This window comes from Mixophyes fleayi, chromosome 6 (assembly GCF_038048845.1).
Source record: "Mixophyes fleayi isolate aMixFle1 chromosome 6, aMixFle1.hap1, whole genome shotgun sequence".
In the NCBI taxonomy this organism is placed as follows: Eukaryota; Metazoa; Chordata; class Amphibia; order Anura; family Limnodynastidae; genus Mixophyes; species Mixophyes fleayi.
In genome coordinates, this window is record NC_134407.1 from 145453516 (window position 1) to 145474070 (window position 20555).

General features: G+C 41.2%; 1 protein-coding gene across 1 annotated transcript; it reads right to left on the bottom strand.

Annotated features, from left to right (window-relative positions):
- Positions 1-9237: 9237 nt before the first annotated feature.
- On the bottom strand, positions 9238-20289 carry LOC142094503 (opioid growth factor receptor-like). Its single transcript, XM_075176736.1, has 7 exons — positions 19894-20289; positions 18313-18396; positions 12384-12450; positions 12075-12153; positions 11817-11883; positions 11597-11745; positions 9238-11157 (listed from the first exon to the last, which is right to left on the bottom strand). The coding sequence occupies exons 1-7, from the start codon at positions 20023-20025 to the stop codon at positions 10851-10853; spliced, it is 885 nt and encodes a 294-aa protein (XP_075032837.1). The 5' UTR covers positions 20026-20289; the 3' UTR covers positions 9238-10850.
- Positions 20290-20555: the final 266 nt, after the last annotated feature.

Here is a 20555-nt window from a genome sequence, read left to right on the forward strand (position 1 = left end):
CTTGAAGTATACAAAGTCACAATAGCTATCCAGGCAATAGAAAACAAAGTCAATGGTAACAATAGCTTCAGTGGATAGGAGGCTCCGGAGGAGAACACAACTCGGTCCAGATGGATATGCAATACAAAAGCAAAGTCAATGGAAAGTATGCATACCGCGGTTCAGGAGAGCAGGCTGTCAGGGAGACGTGCAGGGATACCTGAACAGCTGAAGGCCGGCAGGAGGAGAGACCACTGGAGGGTGGAAGCGGTAGTCAGGTTGGTGCAGCGCACGGCAGGTAATCCAGAATCAACGAAGCAATACTCAGGAAGCAGTAGTAAGTGGAACTGGAAACATGAAGAACACGGGAGAGTTGAGGCTGTCTGGAACCCTCTAGTAGTAACGGAGGCAGCGGAGAGCTGACACGATAAACACAGGAGCGTTGAGACGATCAGGAACTCTGTAGTAGTAACGGAAGTAGCGGAGAGCTGACACGATAAACCCAGGAGAGTTGAGACGATCAGGAACTCTGTAGTAGTAACGGAGGCAGCGGATAGGAATCAGCTGAGTGCAGGCACGATGAACACAGGAGAGTTGAAACGAACAGGAGTCCGGTAGTAATAGCAGATAGGAATCAGCTGAGTGCAGGCACGATTAACACAGGAGAGTTGAAGTGGTCTGGAAACCACAATAGGTTTGAAAAGGGCTGCACATTCGCAGACCCTCAGGATGGCGGACGGCCACGGTTCCTGAACACACGGGAAATGGCACTCACAGTCCGGTGAGTGACACCCGCGGTCAGAGACAATATCCTCAGGAAGACCGTGGAGGTGGAAAATGTGGTGGATGAACAGTGATGCCAGAGTTTGGGCATTTGGTAGCCCTGCCAAAGGAATAATGTGGGCTATCTTGCTAAATCGATCTACCACCACTCAGATTGTGTTGTGTCCGGACGACCAGGGTAATTCCACTATGTAGTTCATTGAAAGATATGACCAAGGTTTAGTTGGAGTGGACAAAGGCATAAGTTGGCCCGACGGATTGCTTCTGGTAGACTTGTTTCTGGCACAATCCCCACAACAGAGAACAAACTTCTTAACATCAGAGGGCAAAGAGGGCCACCAAACTGTACGCAAGAGGATTTCAGTGGTCTTGAAAATTGCTGGATGTCCGGCAATTTTATTTTGATTTTATGAGTTTCAGACAATACGACCTTCTTGAGATGGACTGGTACAAACAATTTGCCTGAAGGGGTCTCTGGATTAGCGATTCTTGCCTTATATACACAGGTTGGCCCATGGGAGCAGGGGACCCCAGGAGGAGGTAATATGCCCCCAGGTGAATAATGATAAATTTAGACAGATGCGCACGCGCCTGGCTGCACCCGATGCCGGGATACGGTGCTAGAAAGGACAGCGTCTCGACCGTTGCCTTAGCAACGGCCGAGGCAAACACCTGAAGTGACGTCCCGATCATCATGGAGACGGCCAGATCGCAGCTGAGCAGTGATTCGGCTCGTAACAGTTCCAAAGATTGATTAACTCTTTCAGTCTGTCCGTTGGACTGAGAATGATACAGTAATGAGAGACTGATGTTAATCCCAATGATTTCCTTTCCGCAGAAGGATTTCCAAAATTGGGTAACAAATTGGGAGCCATTATCTGAGATAATATCTACAGGTAGGCCATGGAGGCAAAAAAATATGCTGTATGAAGAGTAGGGCCAGGCTCTGAGCACTGGGAAGCTTAGTCAAATGACCGAAATGAGACATCTTATTGAAACGGTCCACTACTACCCATATGGTGTTGTGTCCTGAAGAGCATGGTGGGTCAACAACAAAGTTGTGACGATTATGTAGTATATCTAATGACTGATTGTTATTTTCTGTTTAATTGATGTATAACAATGTGAATATTTTATGTATGTTTATGAATATTTTATTTACCTTGTAATGTAATCTCAATGTGTGCTTTGCTAGATGATATGAGTTTTGGATTAAGCAAGTGTCATTAATCTTTTGAAACTAGCCAGGCCTGTGATAGATAAGGATCTTGGAGGAGTTTGAAGCCCCAAAGTTGTAAACCATCTAGCCACTCAAACAGAGCATAGGTGAGAGATTCTCTGAGGTGCCCGAACATATATCTTAGTGATAGATAATTTACTCTGTGTCATTTTGGGAATCAATCTGACTTAATTGAAAATGTAAGTTCTAAGGTGGGGGTGAAAAGCCTGTAAGAAGAGTTTAAAATCTCTGCTTTAGACATTACAGTGTACATTTTCATGAGGCGGTCTATCAAGAAATGTCTCATATTTCTCAATTGTGTTCCCTCAAATACCAGGGGGTAAATGAATCAAGGCCAGATTTTTTAAGTGTTTTAAAATTGTGGCAAATCACGGGTGATGACCTGAGATTTTAGTCCCCAAGTCGCCAGATGTATTAAACTGCGATTTTTACTCTGATCTTAAAAGTCGCTGGTCATCTCTGGCGATTTGCTGCGACGTCAAACACCCCGTGTTTAGCTAACTCTCCTGTGTTGTCCTCATATAGCTGTGTGATTAGTAAACACATCACTGTTACACTGCCCCTGTCTATACAGCCGGAGGTCCGGCAGCTGTTAAAAGTGTAATAATAGATAAAAGTTAAATAAAAAAAAAAGTGTGGGGTTCCCCCGCCCAAGCACAATTAACCCTAGTGCTGCCAGCCTACTTCTGGTTACATGAAAATCGGGGAAAAAATTGCTTGGGATATAGTAGTACTAGGTGCATTGCTAGTGAGTATACCTGGGTTGTTGATTTATAATGGGAAAATGATCATCAATGTGACCCGTGGATTAGCTAAAAGCATTAATGCCACTACTACAGTAATAGCCTTTATTCAGACAAGAAAGGGAGGGACCATTGGAGAATAGGATGGCTAAAGATTTCTTTATTCTTAAATGCAAGGTTAGGATGTTAGCACTTAATCGATTATGTTATTTTAATCACATTTGCCCACTCTCCTGGAATGTCTTGGACACTCCCAAATTCTGGGTAGGTGTCCTCGACTCCCGGGAGAGTGAGGCCATTCTTCCGCATTCTGTTCTCATCATTAGTAAAGTGGGCCGGATCGGGGCCTTGATGATGAAATGAAATTACATGATTGTGGCACTGCTCCATGTGGGGCCAAAATGACATGATTCACGGTGCCATGTCCCGCTCTACACTTCCACAGCAGTTAAAAGAATAAGGAAGAATTAAACAGGTTGCTGAATTTTCTGCATTCAATTGGCTTGGTGGAATAGGACAAATTATTAAAGAATTTGTATTAGATGGATTCACAATAGTGAAGGAAATAATTGGATTATACTGTATCAGATGGTAAAACTGGCCATATTGCATGTCCCAAAACTCAGTGCCGTAACTAGACATTTTAGTGCCCTGGGCGAGACAGGGCACTGGCGCCCCCCATCTAAATGGGAGTGACATTTGCTAAGTGGGTGTGGCCAACCTAATGTGGGGGTGTGGCTATCACTTTACTTAAAGAATTCTGCGGGAAAGTCTCAGTCTAATTCAGTGCCAGGTAGCGGGTGGCTGCTGCGCCTCCTTGGGCTTGCGCCCCTGGGCGATGGCACCACCCACACATGCCTAGTTACAGCTCTGCAAAGGGGTCAGAATCTGCATTGATTTGTCAAGAAATTCAGTTTCATGATAATAATAATAATAATATTTGGCATGTCATCTATTATTAAGTCATAATTATTTTAATCTAGCAATAGTAACATTTAAAGCATTTACCACCCTTAGATGACTTTAATGTATTAGCTTGTATGGCCTCCTGCAACGTTTGATACATTGATTTTCTCATGTGCTTTTCAGCCATTTATTTAATTTGTAGCACCCTGCAGGGCAGGGCATTCCTTATAAATGCCTTATAAATGCCATTATCAGTAATAACGAATGACCCACAAATTGTAATATACATTTGGATTATTTTACATAATATTTTACATGTGGAGCCAGTCTCATGGTCGAGCTTACCGTGCTTGTTAACAGATACTTTGCAAAACCCAGATTTCGAAATATGATTATTGAACTTCATTAATAAAAAGCAGTTGAGGAGGACAGGGAAATAAGGTTATAATTATTTCTTGCAGCTGTCTATAAACATCTAAACCTAGCAGGGAGCTGAGAGATAGTACCACAATGTCAGATGAAAATCAATTAAAACCACTTTACTAACCATTAGAAAGCATAAGAAAGTCCATAATCATCTTAAGTACTTATGATATGTCCTTAGGTGTATGCAGACTGACATTCTGGACAATGACTTGGTTGTCCACACAGTGAGCGTGGGGGTGGGGGCGGGGGGAGATATTTTTTTCTTCAGCCTCTTGCCTTTTCCGCAGTGGAACGCATGTGCGTTCCAATGACAGGAAGTTCGGCATTTGGAACGCAAATGCGTTCCAAATGCCGAACTTCCTGCTTTCGGTGGAACGCATATGCGTTCCACTGCACTGCTTTTGATGCCGGGAATGTTGCTTGTAGGGGAGCTTGTAGAACCGCGATTCATCTGGGCACAGAGGCTGGTATCGGGCGGCTGCGCCTCCTTGGGCTTGCGCCCTGGGCGGTCGCACCGCCCGCACCGCCGTCGTTACGGCTCTGCCAAAACTAGACAGGAAAAAAAGTTAAAAAAAGTTTTGGAAAAGAGCAGAAGAAAGGAAGTATTAACTTGAAACTAATCAATAAATATTATATATTAGTAGGGTTCAATAGTGGTACAGTAGACAATTTACATGTGATTGGAGATTTGTAAACCATCAAAATCATACAGACTTCACTCATACTACATGGATAATATTTCTCCTTATACATTAGGAAATATTTTTTATCTGATGAATAATATGATTATAATAGAATGAGGGAATGATGAGGCAGTAAAAGAGTAAACCTCATTTATACTGCATGTTTTGTGTAGAAGTATATACATGTTTTCTTTAGGCAATTAAAACATACTTGCCAAATTTTAAATGTTATCCCCCAAGAGATCCCAGAGGGGAGGTGGGCGTGTGAAGACGAAGGGGGAGGCACTTGGCGAATCACGTTAGCCCCGCACCCTCAATGATTTAAAATGGATCAAATAGTTATAAGATTATCCATAATAATCTTAGTTTGGCTAAGTAAGAGTTAAAATCTAGCGCATTTCTCTATCAAATAACACACATTCATTTTAACAGAAAAAATGCTGTGCATGTGGCAGGATACGAGGGAAGAGAAACAAAATAAATTCCTTTACCATATTTAGTAATTATTTGTGTGTTTCATTATTGAGACTATATATATGTTTAGGGTGTTTTTCTGAGCAGCCAGTATACAATCTGGAAAATTAGTGGAGTAAATTTACCAAAGTGCCTTTTTGCAAAACTGCACATTTTTTGGCGATTTTATGTGCGGTTTGGAAATCATGAGATTTACTAAAGGTCACACCGCTCATAAAGTCGCATGTCTTGAAACCGCCATCCTGATTTTTATCTCACCTGTTTGTAGCCTTTAGAAAGCATATCAGTTCTACTAAACATTTGCAGGAACAAAGTTTTGTTTTGGATTTGTTAGGACTCTGTACTTTTTTTTTTTTTTTTTAATCAGGCCTGTAGTACCTTTGTGTTACCAGAGGTGCTGCTGTCATACTCAGACATTTTCTGCTCACCTGCAGGAGTAAATCTCACTCCCCTGTTTAATCTCCTGTGCCTGGCCTATATTAAGACTGCCTTTAAAATTGACTGGTGCTAGTTCCTCTGTATTGTTTTTTGTATTTTCACTTTTTTTAAATAAATTAAAATAATCCACATTTAAATAGATTTTGAGTAGTGAACATGGCCTTACACCCATTGGTGTAAAAAAAACGGTTGTTAATTGTGTTTTTACTCATGTTCAGGAAGTTATTGGAGGTTGTCTAGGCTTGCAATATACACAAGTGAGTGGAACAGATAATGCTCATAAAAGCATATCGTTGTCACAAAAGTGAGTAACATTGCGAGTGGGTCTGGGTTAGTTGGAAACAATGGGTGTGTCACGGGCACTAGGAGTCTTGCCCAGGATTTCACCAGTTGACTATGCTTACCAGAGAGGCGGAGTTAGCACAGCGGTCCTCTGGCAGCAGGGTGAATAGTGGAACGTATATAACAGCAGATGGAGAGAGGATGCCAATGGAATTGATGAAAGTCAGTGACTTGCAGCTATACTGGTAATTGAGTCAGCGACTTGCAGCTATATTGGTAGATGAGTCAGCGACTTGCATCTATAGTGGAAATGCAGGTTTGAACCACGGAGACCAGGGTCGACGTGAGCAGGTGAAGGAAGGTAACAGGAGAGTCAGTGGTCTGCGTACAGCAAGTTGTACCACTGCTATGGTGAGAAGACTTGTCCAGGTGTAGGTAGGTAGTGGGGAAGTCAGTGGTCTGCGTACAGCAAGTTGTACCACTGCTAGTAAGTGAGGAGATGTTCAGGTGCAGATGAGTGGAGGCATGCAAAGAGTCAATAACGGTATGAAGACACTGAGAGCACAGAGGAACTTGTTCCAAACAGATATGCAGCGTTTACAGCTAATAGTCTATAACGGTATGTATACCGCTGCTGAGTAGAGAGACTTGCACAAAGCGGATATGCGGGATAATAACTGATAGTCAATCACAAGTATGCATATCACTGCTGAGTAGAGAAGCTTGTTCCAAACAGATATGCAGCGTAACAACTAATAGTCTATAGCGGGTATGGATACCGCTGCTGAGTAGAGAAGCTTGTCCTAAGCGGATATGCAAGGTAACAGTAGATAGTCAATAACAAGTAAGCATACAGCTGATGAGTAGAGAAGTTTGTCCACAAGGATATGCAGGCACAGCAGGTGCGCTGAACGGCTGTAGCGGGTATGGGAACCGCAGGTGAGCAGAGCAGGTAATCAGAAACCAGCTGAGGACACGAGCAGGATACAGGAGTCTGTAGCGGGTATGAGAATCGCTGATGAGCAGAGCAGGTAATCCAGAAGCCAGCTGAAGACACGAGCAGGATACAGGAGTCTGTAGCGGGTATGAGAACCGCTGATGAGCAGAGCAGGTAATCAGAGGCCAGCTGAGGACACGAACAGGATACAGGAATCAGTAGTGGGTATGGAAACCACTGAGGAGTAGCACAAGTAATCAGCAGGAAGCTGAAGACACTAGCAGGACACAGGAGACACCTTCAGAGACTCACAGGGAATGAGACTCAAGATCAGGCAACGATGTAATGAGCACAGGTGCCTTAAATAGGGAGAGGTGCCTGATCCACCAATTAGATTAAAAGCAAAGGTCATAAGTTCTTGGATGCTGCGCATGCGCAGTCCATCAAGATGGCGGACGGCCGCGGCTCAGGACAGGCGCCGGCAGGAAGGCTAGAGAACCACGCACCAGCGCAGAGGCACTCACGGTCCGGTGAGTGACAGGGTGTTAGTAGAGGCCATTACAGATGAATAAAATAAAAGCTCTACAGTTGGCGTGAAGACAGCTTTGCCCTCTTTAAAAGCGAGTGAAGAAATAAATTCAACATGCTGATAAAGTCTTTGCACATTGGCTCAGTCAAATTTAGTCCCGATTGGTGGGTGTAGTTTACACCCTCTGCCAGCTTAGCTACCCTGCTCAAACATCCACTGGGATTGGCCCAGTAATTCAAGTGCTTATTTGAATATATGGTAGGGGTGGAGACTGGTTTTAGTTCTGTGAGAAGAGCACATGTTGCTGCATTGTGGGTGTACTATTTCTTACTTCGGAACAGCACTGACTAGGGGTCACGTGTCTGTTGGGCTGATCTAGGATCATGCTGGTGATTGGATCTCCAAGTATCTTTGGGCCTTGTTATCTTGTGTATTTGCCAAAATCAGGAGGACATCAGACTTAATCCCTACACAGCTGGCAGCAGGCACTGGGACATCATCCAAGGGAATTGATTATAGTCCTGTTTTTGGGTAGGATTGTTTGGTAGGCTAAATGTGCAGTGAATCCCTGGCATTTAGTATCATTTGTGATTATTGTCCTGTTTGCATATATTATATAACATAGTTGTGTGAGGATTCACAACACTAGCTCCAGATGACAGCTGTATCATTTGTACCTGATTTAGGGCAGCTGTAAATGCCGATTGATAGTGATGACTGACACATCCGCATGGCAGAACATGTGTTTGCAAGTAACAAACTATAAAATACACATTAAGAACATCCTGATTTATGTATTTAATGTAAAATAAATGTAAACTATTTTTTAGCATATATTTTTATTAATGATTACAGTATTAATAGTTGTAAATTAATTTGCTAAAATACTTTTTTTTTTTTTGCATGTGTTCTGATGGGACTTGGTATTGCACATATGCATGTAAGTATCCTGCAGTCTGTTCTGTCTGCATACGGCAATTAGTGTATAGCCAGCACGTACTTACATCTACATTCAAATGTTAACGTTTCTTGAGATCCGCTTGTATACAGGCATATTTGCGTGCAAGTTATGTCCATTATTTTTAAACACAAGTTGCATTCACATTACATTTGAAGATGAATCAGGCATTAAGAGCGTAATACGAATGTGCTTTACTGCTCACAATCTTGTTGACAGTGTGGATATTGCACATGTCAATTGTCATTGGCAGTCATGCACATCTGGCATTTGGACCCATATAGAACCATATGTACTGATCTATGAGTATAGAAATATATTTATTGGTCTCCCACTGAATAATTGTGTCTATTAGCTCCCAGGAAATATTACCCATGGGGGGGGAGGGGTGTGTGTGCAATATCAGTGATCTATGATGTAAACAAATACTCTACGCAATAACTAATAGAACACAGAGGTACTCTCTACAATAACATATGTATTTATTGAGTGACACTGGATTATAACACATTGTATTAGATTAACCTTCATTGATTGACTTGTTACTGTATATTTTTTTGTTATAACATGATAACAAATATACTAGGGAGTATGAATATCTTATTAAGGACAGCGACAATTTCAACTAAAACCTTCAGGGGGAAAATGATATCATAAAATTGTATTTAGAATTATAATCTGATTTTACATAATCCCTGTATACTAGCACTGAATTAAAAATACTTGAAAAGTCAGTGAATACCAAGCCCACTAGATGTTCAAGCAGGTTCTTTAGACTCTGCATACTACTTTCTGCACATATTGCCCAACCATAATATATCTATCTATCATATATATATATATATATATATATATATATATATATATATATATATATATATATAATCTCCCCATGTGTATATATAAAATTTACTAACGCTATCTCTGATCTCTATATTAGTTTTTTAATCACTATTTCTTATGCTTTTGCACATTTCTCTCTTTGGATATTAGTATGTTGCTGTGCTCAAGTTGGAACCTGCTTTTAGTATAATTTAATTAATGTCATTTATTTTGTACTCCAGTGTATCGTACAGTAGCAACTCTCTTTCTTCTGTGTTGTGCTGTATGTATTTCTCCCTCATTATCCAAAATATAATGTTGCTTCACCACTTAGTCAGGCTCTGTATAAAAAAAAACCTTGATCGATCTGTGATTATTTATTTCTAAAACCCCCCCCAAAAAAAACCTTAAATTTAGAAAGTTAGAAAACGTAAAGATACTGTAACTGATCAATCTTGGTTGTAACAGACCAACTCAATCTGTTTTAGACCGGTTAAGTGGATGTTGATTCCTCTATCCCACTGTACATATTTCACACAGGGATCATGGACTTCCTCTCACTCTGTTTTGACTCAGCGGAGAAGAAGGAGGAGAGGAGCGATGTGGTGGATCATCCTCACTTTGGCAAACAGCACTTGTCAGTGTGCTTTCATTTTTCATCTTCTTATTATTTTAGCTCCTGCAACTCCATTAGAGATTAGTGAAGTTGCTGAAGAAATTTGCGGCAGAGGAGTCCGTTCTGCAGATGGGATGGTGATACAATCTTTGAGTCCTGCTTTTACTTAGCCATCCACAAGAGTGGCATTCTACACTGAATTTTTACATTCCACATTTCATGGGACTTATGAACAGAGCTGTGAGTATATTCTGCTTTGTGGTAGGAGTAGGGAATTCTGCAAGGAACACTTAAGGATAAATTCCACAAGAGAAACGTGCGAATGAGGATAACATTGCGTGGAACAGTTTTGAACATTTTAATCTCATGTTTAATCTTCATGCAAAAGCAATGTTTTAGATTTGGATGCAGGTACCCTTTATTATCCTTTTGAGCATTTACTTTTAATGACCTCTTAGGTGTAGTAGTGGTAATGGATGATTCCTGGAATTATAGTAGTATTTTCAGATGATCCCTGCTTCAACAATAGTGATTAATTTCCACTACACTGATTCGATAGTATGGCAATTGATAAAAGATTTAGATAGAGGTCTTTTCACCTGTCACAAATAATTTACTGTAAACTAAGGGTTACCTCTTGTAGTCCATCCGTCTTTCCACCTCACTTTCATGCTGTGCTTTTCCTACCTCATTTACAATTTTATACTCTGTTTTCTTTACTTACTTGATTTCTGAACCATTCCTTCACACTCATACATTATTACCTCCACTGGGATCTCTCAATAAATCACTGTGTATCTCATTGCTACCCTCTTTATGCATTTCTTCCCTCTCATTGATAAGTATTAACTCCTGTCCTCACCCATTTTTCTAATTTATATTTATTCGGAAGTGCTATATTTCCACAGTCAGAGCCCTCACTAGTTGTCAGGGCATTGACTTTTTCTTCTTCAACCTTGTTCTCACAGTTACCAAAATCACCATTCGGATTATGTTTTCTATAATCTCCCTTATCATCACGATTCCCTTCACTTTCATTCTTTTTTTATCTCCTTTTCCTCAGGAGGTACGTAATCTCTCAGCTTCTCCACAGGTCCCCACATAAACCCATCTTTCGGTTCGTAATGTACCCAGGCAAAGTGCACCAGATTCCTTCGCTCTCTCTTGTTCTTCACAGTGAATATGAAATAGTCTAATACGCTTTTTTTAACATTTTGTAATTGCCCTTCACGCAGAGTCTCCTCCAGGAAAAACCTGACAAGTGGGACCTGGAAGTTTTCATAACCCAGCTCCCCCAAACACTTCAGTATCCGTGTGATCCGCAGGTTGTTGTGGCTGCGACTGTGGAAAGGACAGAGAAGATGTAGATTAGAAATGTGTTGGATGATTATATTTCTGTACCACTTTTAAGTCGGGAAGGCGGAGAAAGGCAAGTTCCTATCTTGTGCCTTTTATTGTCAGTGATGCAGGTAATTCCCACAGAAGAAATACACACACACAGCAGAAGTGCATCAATAACAATAAACCAAATACACAGCAAATAAACCCTAAAGTGATAATATGAGTCTGGGAGTTCAGGCCTAGTTAGAAGCACTAGGCCTGTCAGAGGGAAGGAACACTCTTTTCTCCTGATAGCTCAATCCCTACCTTGTATATGTCCTTTATAAGGCTTTACAGCCCAGTCAGACAATATGAGAAATAAACTCCTTCCTCACATGACAGATCTCCACCCTGGCATAATTTATAATCCCCAAGTTAGTTAAATAACTTGTTGACTCACTTATTCAGGTTCTTAAATCTTTTCTCCCAATTCTTTGCCCGAGTCACTTCTCCAGTCTTCTCGTCCAGGAGTGTGATGCCATAAAATCCCAGCATTAGTTTATAAGACTCAAGGAACCTTCCCATGACATCTTCATCTGCCTGCATAATCTAGAAGACATTGTAAAATGAGTTAATTTGTGGCAGACTAATGTGCCAGGGAATGCTCATTCTATTGGTACCTGGATCTCATGAATTGTCAACGGCTTGGCATCTGGATTTCTACCAGCTTCCTGCAGTGGAAAGAGCCTGGAATGACACATTTAACAAGATAGTAAAAAATTTATAAACTGAAGTGACTGATGAGAATACATCGAGATTAAAACATCAAAACTGGATAAGATGGCTGGGAAAAACAAATTAATGTAGATGCTGTCAGTACACTATGACAGCGCCCACGTTTAACTTAAATAAAAGGTGACCAATCTAACAAGACTCACCATGGGATGTATAAGTGGTTCATTTCAAGTCTGTTATAATCATTCTTCCATCTAGTAAGCAGCTCTTCTATGAGTACACCTGTGAATATAGATAGAAGGTCACACCAACAAGTCTAAAAACTCAAAACACCCATAAGAAAACAAAGAGGCCTGTCAGCTATAATAGATTTTTAGCACATTACAAAAATGTATTTCTATTATGAAAAGATGAAGAAAGTAACAGTTTGATTATCTACACAGGGAGACAGAGGGAGCGTGATATATTGGCACTATGCAACCACTGACAAAAGCCATAATGGCTGCACTCACCCTTTGGCTTGAAGCACTTCTTGTTTTGGTAGAAGTCCAGATTTGGGGTCACGTTTGACATTTCACCCTAAACAAAAGAATTGTTATGTCAACATGGAGACAAAATTACATTTATATGGAAATACAATGATTTTATAATTAGCCATGGTGCGGAAGATCTTTGAAGGAAAATATTACACGTTCATCATTACACAATGCAGAAGACAATTGTTAGGTGCACCTATTGTATTTATTCCTCAAACCTGAGGATACAAAGAGGCGCAATAGATTAGAAGACCGTGGTTAGAACTACTTGTAGCCAATCAGAGCACTGTCCAGTTTATTATTACCTGCATCTACTGAATAGCAAGGTGTTCCCCCATTTTCCCTTAGAGCAGTCTGAATTTGTTAGGCATGTACTGAACAAAGTGTGAATGTGTGACCGAAGGATACTGACCATGTTAACTCCAATATTGGGTTCTTTGTACCAGGAGCAAAGGACAGGTACATTTGTTTACTGGGGCAGAGAATATACTCCTCAAGGCACTCTCTGTGGCCTGAATGAAAAAACATTTAAACCAGCTAAGACTGTGCCATCCAGTCCACAGACATTTTCAGGCACTCTATTAGAATCCCATGGTCCACGGTATCAAATGCTACCGAGAGATCCAGGAGAGTTAAGATTTAACAGATACCTCTATCTCTTGCCATCAGAAGATTAAGCACATGTACCAGGGCTTTTTCAGTTCTATATTCTGTCTATATTCTGAATTCTGTCTGGAATGGACCATAAATATCATGGACTGACAGATGGTTTCCAGTTGGGTTGCAACCATTTTCTCCTTTACCTTCTCTAGAAATGGAAGGTTTGATACCAGTCTGTAGTTAGCCATACTGTCTGGGTGTCATACACCAGGCTCTCAGGTTCTGTCACTTACCTCTTCACTACCTTTCCAAGTTGTCCCTGTGGTCCTCAGGCTCTGCTGGTTTCAGACCTCTCTGTAAGATGCTGTCCAGTCTGTCTCCACTTCAGAGATTCCTCCAGAATCAGAGTATGGGTGTCACGAGCCGCGGCGGCTCCGGGGCACCAGCGCAACTCGCTTTCTCCACTGCCTCCACGTCCCGGCCGTCGTCATTTCCCATCCTGAAACAAATTAACCCAGTGTCTTTAAGGCTGAAGCTTCCGGCATAATTAAAGATACCAAACACGTTCCACTGTTCCTTGTTGAAACCCGTTCTCTCTTCCATGAAGTTCAGACAACAACGACCTTCGAAACCTCAGCCCCTATCCATCGATGGACATCAAGAATTTGAAGTTGAGAAAATCTTGGATTCAAAGAAAGTCCAAGGTCAAACTCATTTTCTCGTTCATTGGAAGGGGTATGGCCCTGAAGAGCGGTCCTGGATACCACAAAGGAATCTACACTCTGACAAGCTGTTTGTGAATTCTTTAAAAAATTCCCCGGAAAACCGGGTTGTTGGGGTTCTTTAACCCATCCTCAAGGGGGGGGTACTGTCACGAGCCGCAGCCAAGGCAACGGTCGGGACGCTCTTTGTCTGCAGCGCCGCGTCCCGGCATCTAGGGCAGCCGGGCGCGTGCGCAAATTAGTGTAATTAGCCCCAGATGGCTAAACTATTTCCCTATGGCTGAAGCATTTTCATTGGGCCATACTCATATATAAGGCAGGAAGGGGCAAGCCCTCCCTGCCGGTTATAGTCCCTGCTTCCCAGCACACTACCCTGCTTAGTCCTGTTTTCTGATTACCTACTTGATCATGATTATTGTTGCCGACCTATTGCCTGGATTTATGACTTCGATTTATTGTTTGCTTGTGACCCTTGATCTATTGCCTGGACTCTGACGCTGCTGTCTTGCCTGTGACCTGTTTCACACCGGCCTGGTCCTTGGCATACCGCTGCTGGTATCATCACTTCACCTCTGTGTTTTCACCTGTGCTACGTTCTCACGGTATCAGCTCCTACTACTAGAGTACAAGACCTGGGGGCATCAGAGTACCTGTGAGCGCATCTAGCTCTACGGGAAAAGCGGTTGCTATAGGTGAAGACCTCTGAAACGGTTCTAAGAACGGATACCTGGGGCGTGAGCCCTAACAATGGGTGCAGCATCTTGGATTCAGTCACATGATTCCTCTCAGCCAATCAGGTGATAACAGCCTGAATTTCAGATTCCCTCCAAAACCAGTTCATGGGAGCTGCCATCTTTGATATGGTCACTTGATCCATCTCAGCAACTCAGAGCGCTGCTTCTGCCCAGCTGACTGCAGTCTCCAATCAGGAATCAACAACAACTATAAAAGGACTTCCTGGAGCCCTTACCTGTTGCCAGTGCAACGTTGTATTTCAGATGCCAACCTGGTTCCCAGCAGTTTGCATTCTTGCTATTAATCCAGCTCTGAGAGTGCAGTCTGCATTCTGGCTGCAGTCTGATTCCAGCACTCTGGTTACATTCCGGTTACAGCAATCTGGTTACAGCATTCCGGTTACAGTGATCCTCTTTCAGCATTCCAGTTACAGCATTCCGGTTCCAATATGGTCCAGAAATCCAGTTCCTGTTTGCTCTCCTCTGCTAGTGTAATCACCATCGGCACCAGTTCTTTCACTACACGCAGAGGAACATTATCAGGCCACCTAGCTTTGTCCACATAGTCATCAGTCCAGCTCCAGAGACACAACCCAATCCGGGTACAATCAGACCCTCAGACGTGACACTGGGTCTAGAGAAGATTATTTTTAGACTAGGTCTGCCAGCTTCTTTTAGTGGTCCAGGAAAATGCCTTTCTGCAAAGAACTATGTAATATTTTGGCAAATACTGGACCAATTATATTACTAAACCCCATCTGAAGGTTTATTGAGGCTGGATCCAGACCAAAGGTGTAGCCTACATTTGCAAGATTGGAACATTGGCACTCATATGATGGTGTGCAGAGGATAGCTACACATCAGCTGAATTTACCTTTTCTGTTCCCAGAACCATTGCAGGACTTTTTAGAGACTGGAATATTTATGAAGGATTATATTACTGAAAATGTCCATTCACATGTGGGAACATTTGTTCCTTAAAGGTGCAGATAATCGGCAACAATTTTCACATATTCTGTGGCATTCAGATGTTGCTCTACTTCTATCAAGAGACAAATGTTTACTATAAAAACAAACCCCACACCATTGGCGGAACTACCATTGGTGTGGCAGGTGCAGTGCACTGGGGCCCATGGAGATAATGGGGCCCGCTGCATGGCAGACGTAGAGGGTTGGGTGCCCTGGTTTCATCGCCCCTCCTCCCTGCACCGCGGACCATAGCTCGCTAGTTCTGCCTGTGCTCCACACCACTAAAATGCTACCAGCAGGCTGCGTTGTCACCATTCGGCAGGATTGATCCACGGAGTCATGTGGTTTTTGCTATGTGCTGGTCTTCTCGACCAGCATGAAACAATAGGAACGAGACATTGTCATATCAGACAATATTTTTTCCAATCTTCTAGTGTTTGTGTTTCTTAACCCACTGCAACCATTTGTTGTTTTCACAGACAGCAGTAAAACTTACATGGGAAGAAAAACTAATAGGCTGGTCACCGCATAATTCATTTTCCTCACCCTTATACTGAGAGATCTCAAAAGAAGAATGTTAGGTATCCATGCTGTCAAACAGGTAAATCAATCAAAGAGAGAATTATATCTACAAAAAATGGCTGCAATTGGGTGTACACAAAATGACAGCTCCACTATATGTAGAGTTTTAAGAAGACAAAATAATGTTGCTCAAAGTTGGAAATCTGCATTTAAAATATATTTATTAACCTGTATTTATATAGCACAACATAATATGCAGGACTATACAGAGGATGTTTAAACATTCACACCAGACCCTGCCCCAATTGAGCTTACATTTTATTTTCTTTAAGACACATAAACATTAACCTTCAGGTATGTTTTTGGACTGTCATAAAAAACAAAACAAAACGTAGCACTGGCAGGAAACCCACACAGATCTTGCTCCACTCGGAATAGAACCCAATGCTGTTATACAGCAGTGCTAACCAGTTTGTCACAGTGTCACCCCAAGCAAGCACTTGCTTTGGTTGGTATAGTTTTACTGAAAATTTGTACCTTTGATCAATATTAGTAAGTCATCCTCTCAGTGATTTAGGAAGATGATGAGAATACGGAAGATTTACCAGATTACATCATACTTACCAACTTTTTTAAGTTGGTGTCCGGGAGACTCTCTGCAGCAGGTGAGCGTGCGGGGGGCGGGGCGTCATTTTGGCCCCGTCCCCGTGACGTAATGACGCAAATCGCGTCATTTGACAACGGGGGGCGGGGCTAAACGCCGCGATTCGCCGGGAATCGTGGCATTTGGGATCTAATTCTGCCCACTTCACTAGGAAGTGGGGCACTTCCTAGTGAAGTGGGCAGAATTCGGGAGATTGCCACACTCGCTCGGGAGTCCGGGAGACTCTTGCAAAATGCGGGAGTCTCCCGGACATTCCGGGAGAGTTGGCAAGTATGGATTACATGGATCATTTCTCTCTTGTGTGGAACCGCCAGAACAAATCCATTGCAATTTTTTAGTATTATTATGATTAAGAGAAAGTATATATTTACAGGGGATTGAGCCTAAATTCAATAATTACAATTATAGGAACACTAAAATGAGTAACTTTACGGCTGTTTAAATTCTTGTTTTTTTGTTTGCCAAACCGATACTCAAATTATGTAATAATAATAGTTTCACATTAAAAAATGCTTAGAAATCAATTTTCTAGGCATATATAAAAAGTAAAATATTATATATAAATCAATCATTAATCAAATATTAATACATTTAATTAATATGTATTGAATCAAAGGGTCTTTCTTTTAAACTCTTCATACAATCAATTTAGTGATCACTAAAGCAAAAAAATTTCAAATTATACAGCATATACATTTAAATATTCACTGTGGCCAGAGAAAATAATGTGGACACATCAGTAATACAGTACAGAGTATCTCTATATCGCTGATGCATTAGATTTATATAATGTGAAAAAAGATTGAAAAAAAATTATTTTGTGTTAAACACAACAAATAGTTACATAAAATACACTTACAAGTAGATTTATGAAACCTTCTAGAAAGGAAAAGTGGAGGTGTTGCCCATAACAACCAATCAGATTATAGCTATCATTCGCTATAATCTACTAGATACATGCTAGCTAGAATCTGATTGGTTACTATGGGAAACACCTCCACTTTTCCTTATTACAAGGTTTGATAAATCTACCCCTTAATCTCTGAGTATATTAGATAGATTTCAATGTCACAGAGATTTAAAGCTGATCATATCAGGGTATTATTTTACTGTAGTACACAGCCTCCAATGTGCATATGTAATAGGTGCACTATAAATGGCTCACCTGGCAGTCATCACACATAGCTTGATACAAGACCCAGATTAACTATTTAAAGTGAAAATAATCCCTAAATATGAAAACTATTATTATTACATAATTTGAAATATTTGTAACAAGCATCTATTTGTGCTTGTCACAATTGATATTTATGCTCATCTCAAAGCTTGTTAGATAATGTTCTTTGCATGTATCCATTCTTATTGTTTTTGGGATGTTCTACTTGGGTGCCTATTGTAATTGTTTTTCAGGTTTGAGATGTGTGCATGTAATCAATTTTAAAGTACACATGCATAGTGATTAATGTGCTTTAGCTGGACTGTATGGGCCTGCTTCATCCAAAAACGCAAAATGAACGTAGTGTGAGTTTTAAAAAAAAAAAAAACAACACACATTCATCGGGCATACGCACATCCGTATTCAACAAGGAGCGACTCTGAAGATACATCTGTTGATGAATACATGTCTAGGTGTGCTCTTATAGACAAGACACTGCAGGATTCATCCAATGCATACTGTATGTGGATCTTCTTACTTGTTGACAGGGTATTTTTGGGTATCCATGCCTGTAATTCTGGAGGTCTCTGGCTGCTGTATATCGTTGATCTTGTAGATGAAACTACATGGAAAATAGAGAAAAATTAACCTTGTGTTGAGGAGACATTTCAGAGGACAGATGGGTGAAGGTAGGTACAGGACCGTAACTAGGGCTGTGCGACCGCCCATCGCGCAATGCTGAAGGGGAGCGCAAGTTAGGAATATTTTAGGTTCATTTGGTTAAAATTGAGTGCTGGGGGGGCGGCATTTATCTTTTTCGCCCCAGGTGCTAGAATTCTAAGTTACAGCTCTGGGTAGGTACAGTGGTGGGTTACAAAATTAGAGGTTCCGAGTGCTCGCATAGACTACTGAGAAAGACAACCAGACGACTTCAAGTAGGTTCACAAAAGGCCCCCAGGTATGTTTCTGCAGGTGGGAGAACTCAACCAGCTTTGAACTAAACTTATAAGTCAGTTGTTTTGCAGAAAAGTAAGTGGAAGTATCACTATTTATGTACATTTCACATTATGGGATGTCCTTTTTGCTTCTGATAATGTTAATATTTATCACTTGATGTGGTCACACTCACTGCAATATCTGCTGAGATATCAGATAATTGGCTCAATACCCAAAAGTATGTGGACCCAAAACAAAGGTCAGAGGATAGCTGCCGTTATATAAAACCTCTTAGACTTGTCAAATCTGATTTTTTTTTTCATGTTATGACAAAAGGAAGGGATTACATAATAAAGTGGCGCATTCTGATAGTGCTCTAGTGCAGCTTAGTTACAGCATCTATGTGCACATAGCAGTAAGTTAGGAAATAAGCCAACCTGTTAAACGTTTGTGAGAAAATTCTTACTGTGTATAATGAGGATGGGTATGAAGGCGAAACGAAGCTTGTTATATATCTGGGAAATAATCAATACAAATAGACATTTCTATTACATAAACTGGTCCCACTCACTATGCTTCTACTGCTTGGCCTGAGTAGAGCGAGAGCCTCACTGTCCAGTATGGTCTTTCACGTGGGTGGTATAATTGGACAAGATCTGTCCATCTGGTCCAAGTGGATCATTTTCGGCTTCCCTGGGGTCCAAATAGTGGTGTTGGAGGATCACTGCCCTCACATCATTGTCTGACCGCATTTACCAACATGGCTAACAATGATTTCTAATGATTTTGGAGGATTGTTATTGGGCATTGAGGTTTCTTTGAGCCACACACGGTGACTTTGAGTCAATTAGTCAAGCCAAATAAGGGCAGAATCACTGCTCCAACTGTAAAAATAGATTCCACAGGAATGAAAATGTTTGTTGTTTTCTTATATAATCTTCTGTGCTGTACATACCCTAACATTGGTGTTCTCAAAGTCTAACATATTGTATGTAATACATACTTAGCTACACTCCATAAATATAAGAAAGGCTCTCAAAAGACATATCAAGCTCCCCACACTTGACCCTCTGACTTGCCCTCCTCCATTAATGTCTAAAAATAGACAAGTATTTTGTAATGTATACATTCTACTGTCTCCATGTCACACACATAAACACCAACACTGACTCTTGGGTGGTACCTGTTTTTGGCGTCTTTTCTGTTTCTGTTTGTCATCGTCCTCCCAGGTAGAGTCATACTCTGACTCCCATTCTTGTTGACGGCTGAAGGGGGAAACTTTCTTGGACATGTTGGTGGATAAAATTTGCCCCATTCTACAAACGTCTGCTCAGTAGTTATTATAGACAATAGCCTGACTAGAACAGTTAGTAAGGATAGGAGCACGTTCAGGTAAAATTCCCTCATAAAACTATGTAAATAAACCTTCTGTGGCTCTTCACACTGCTGACCAAAAGAAACTGCCCTACACTGAGGAGTCAATAAAACAGGCCAAATCCGATCTGCCCAGATCAGAAAACCCAGTTAGTGAAACTGCTTTGTAAATTGTTCCAGAAGTTCTTTCTTCCTTTGCAAAAGCTTATTCGTATAACAGAAAGTGAAACTTGGAGAGAGGGAGGGTCCAAAGCTTAATAATTGTCCACGGAAGTTACAGATTTCAGGACAGACACAGGTATTGTTCTGTATGTAGGTGCAGCACAGACTTTAACCGAACTGAGAGCAGACTACTTTTTGCAAATAACTAACTATACAAGAATAATTGCAAGCTATGTCAGAAGATTAAAAATATATAGATTACAAGGGATTTATTACATGATAAGTGACATTGGGTGTGGTTTCATGGGC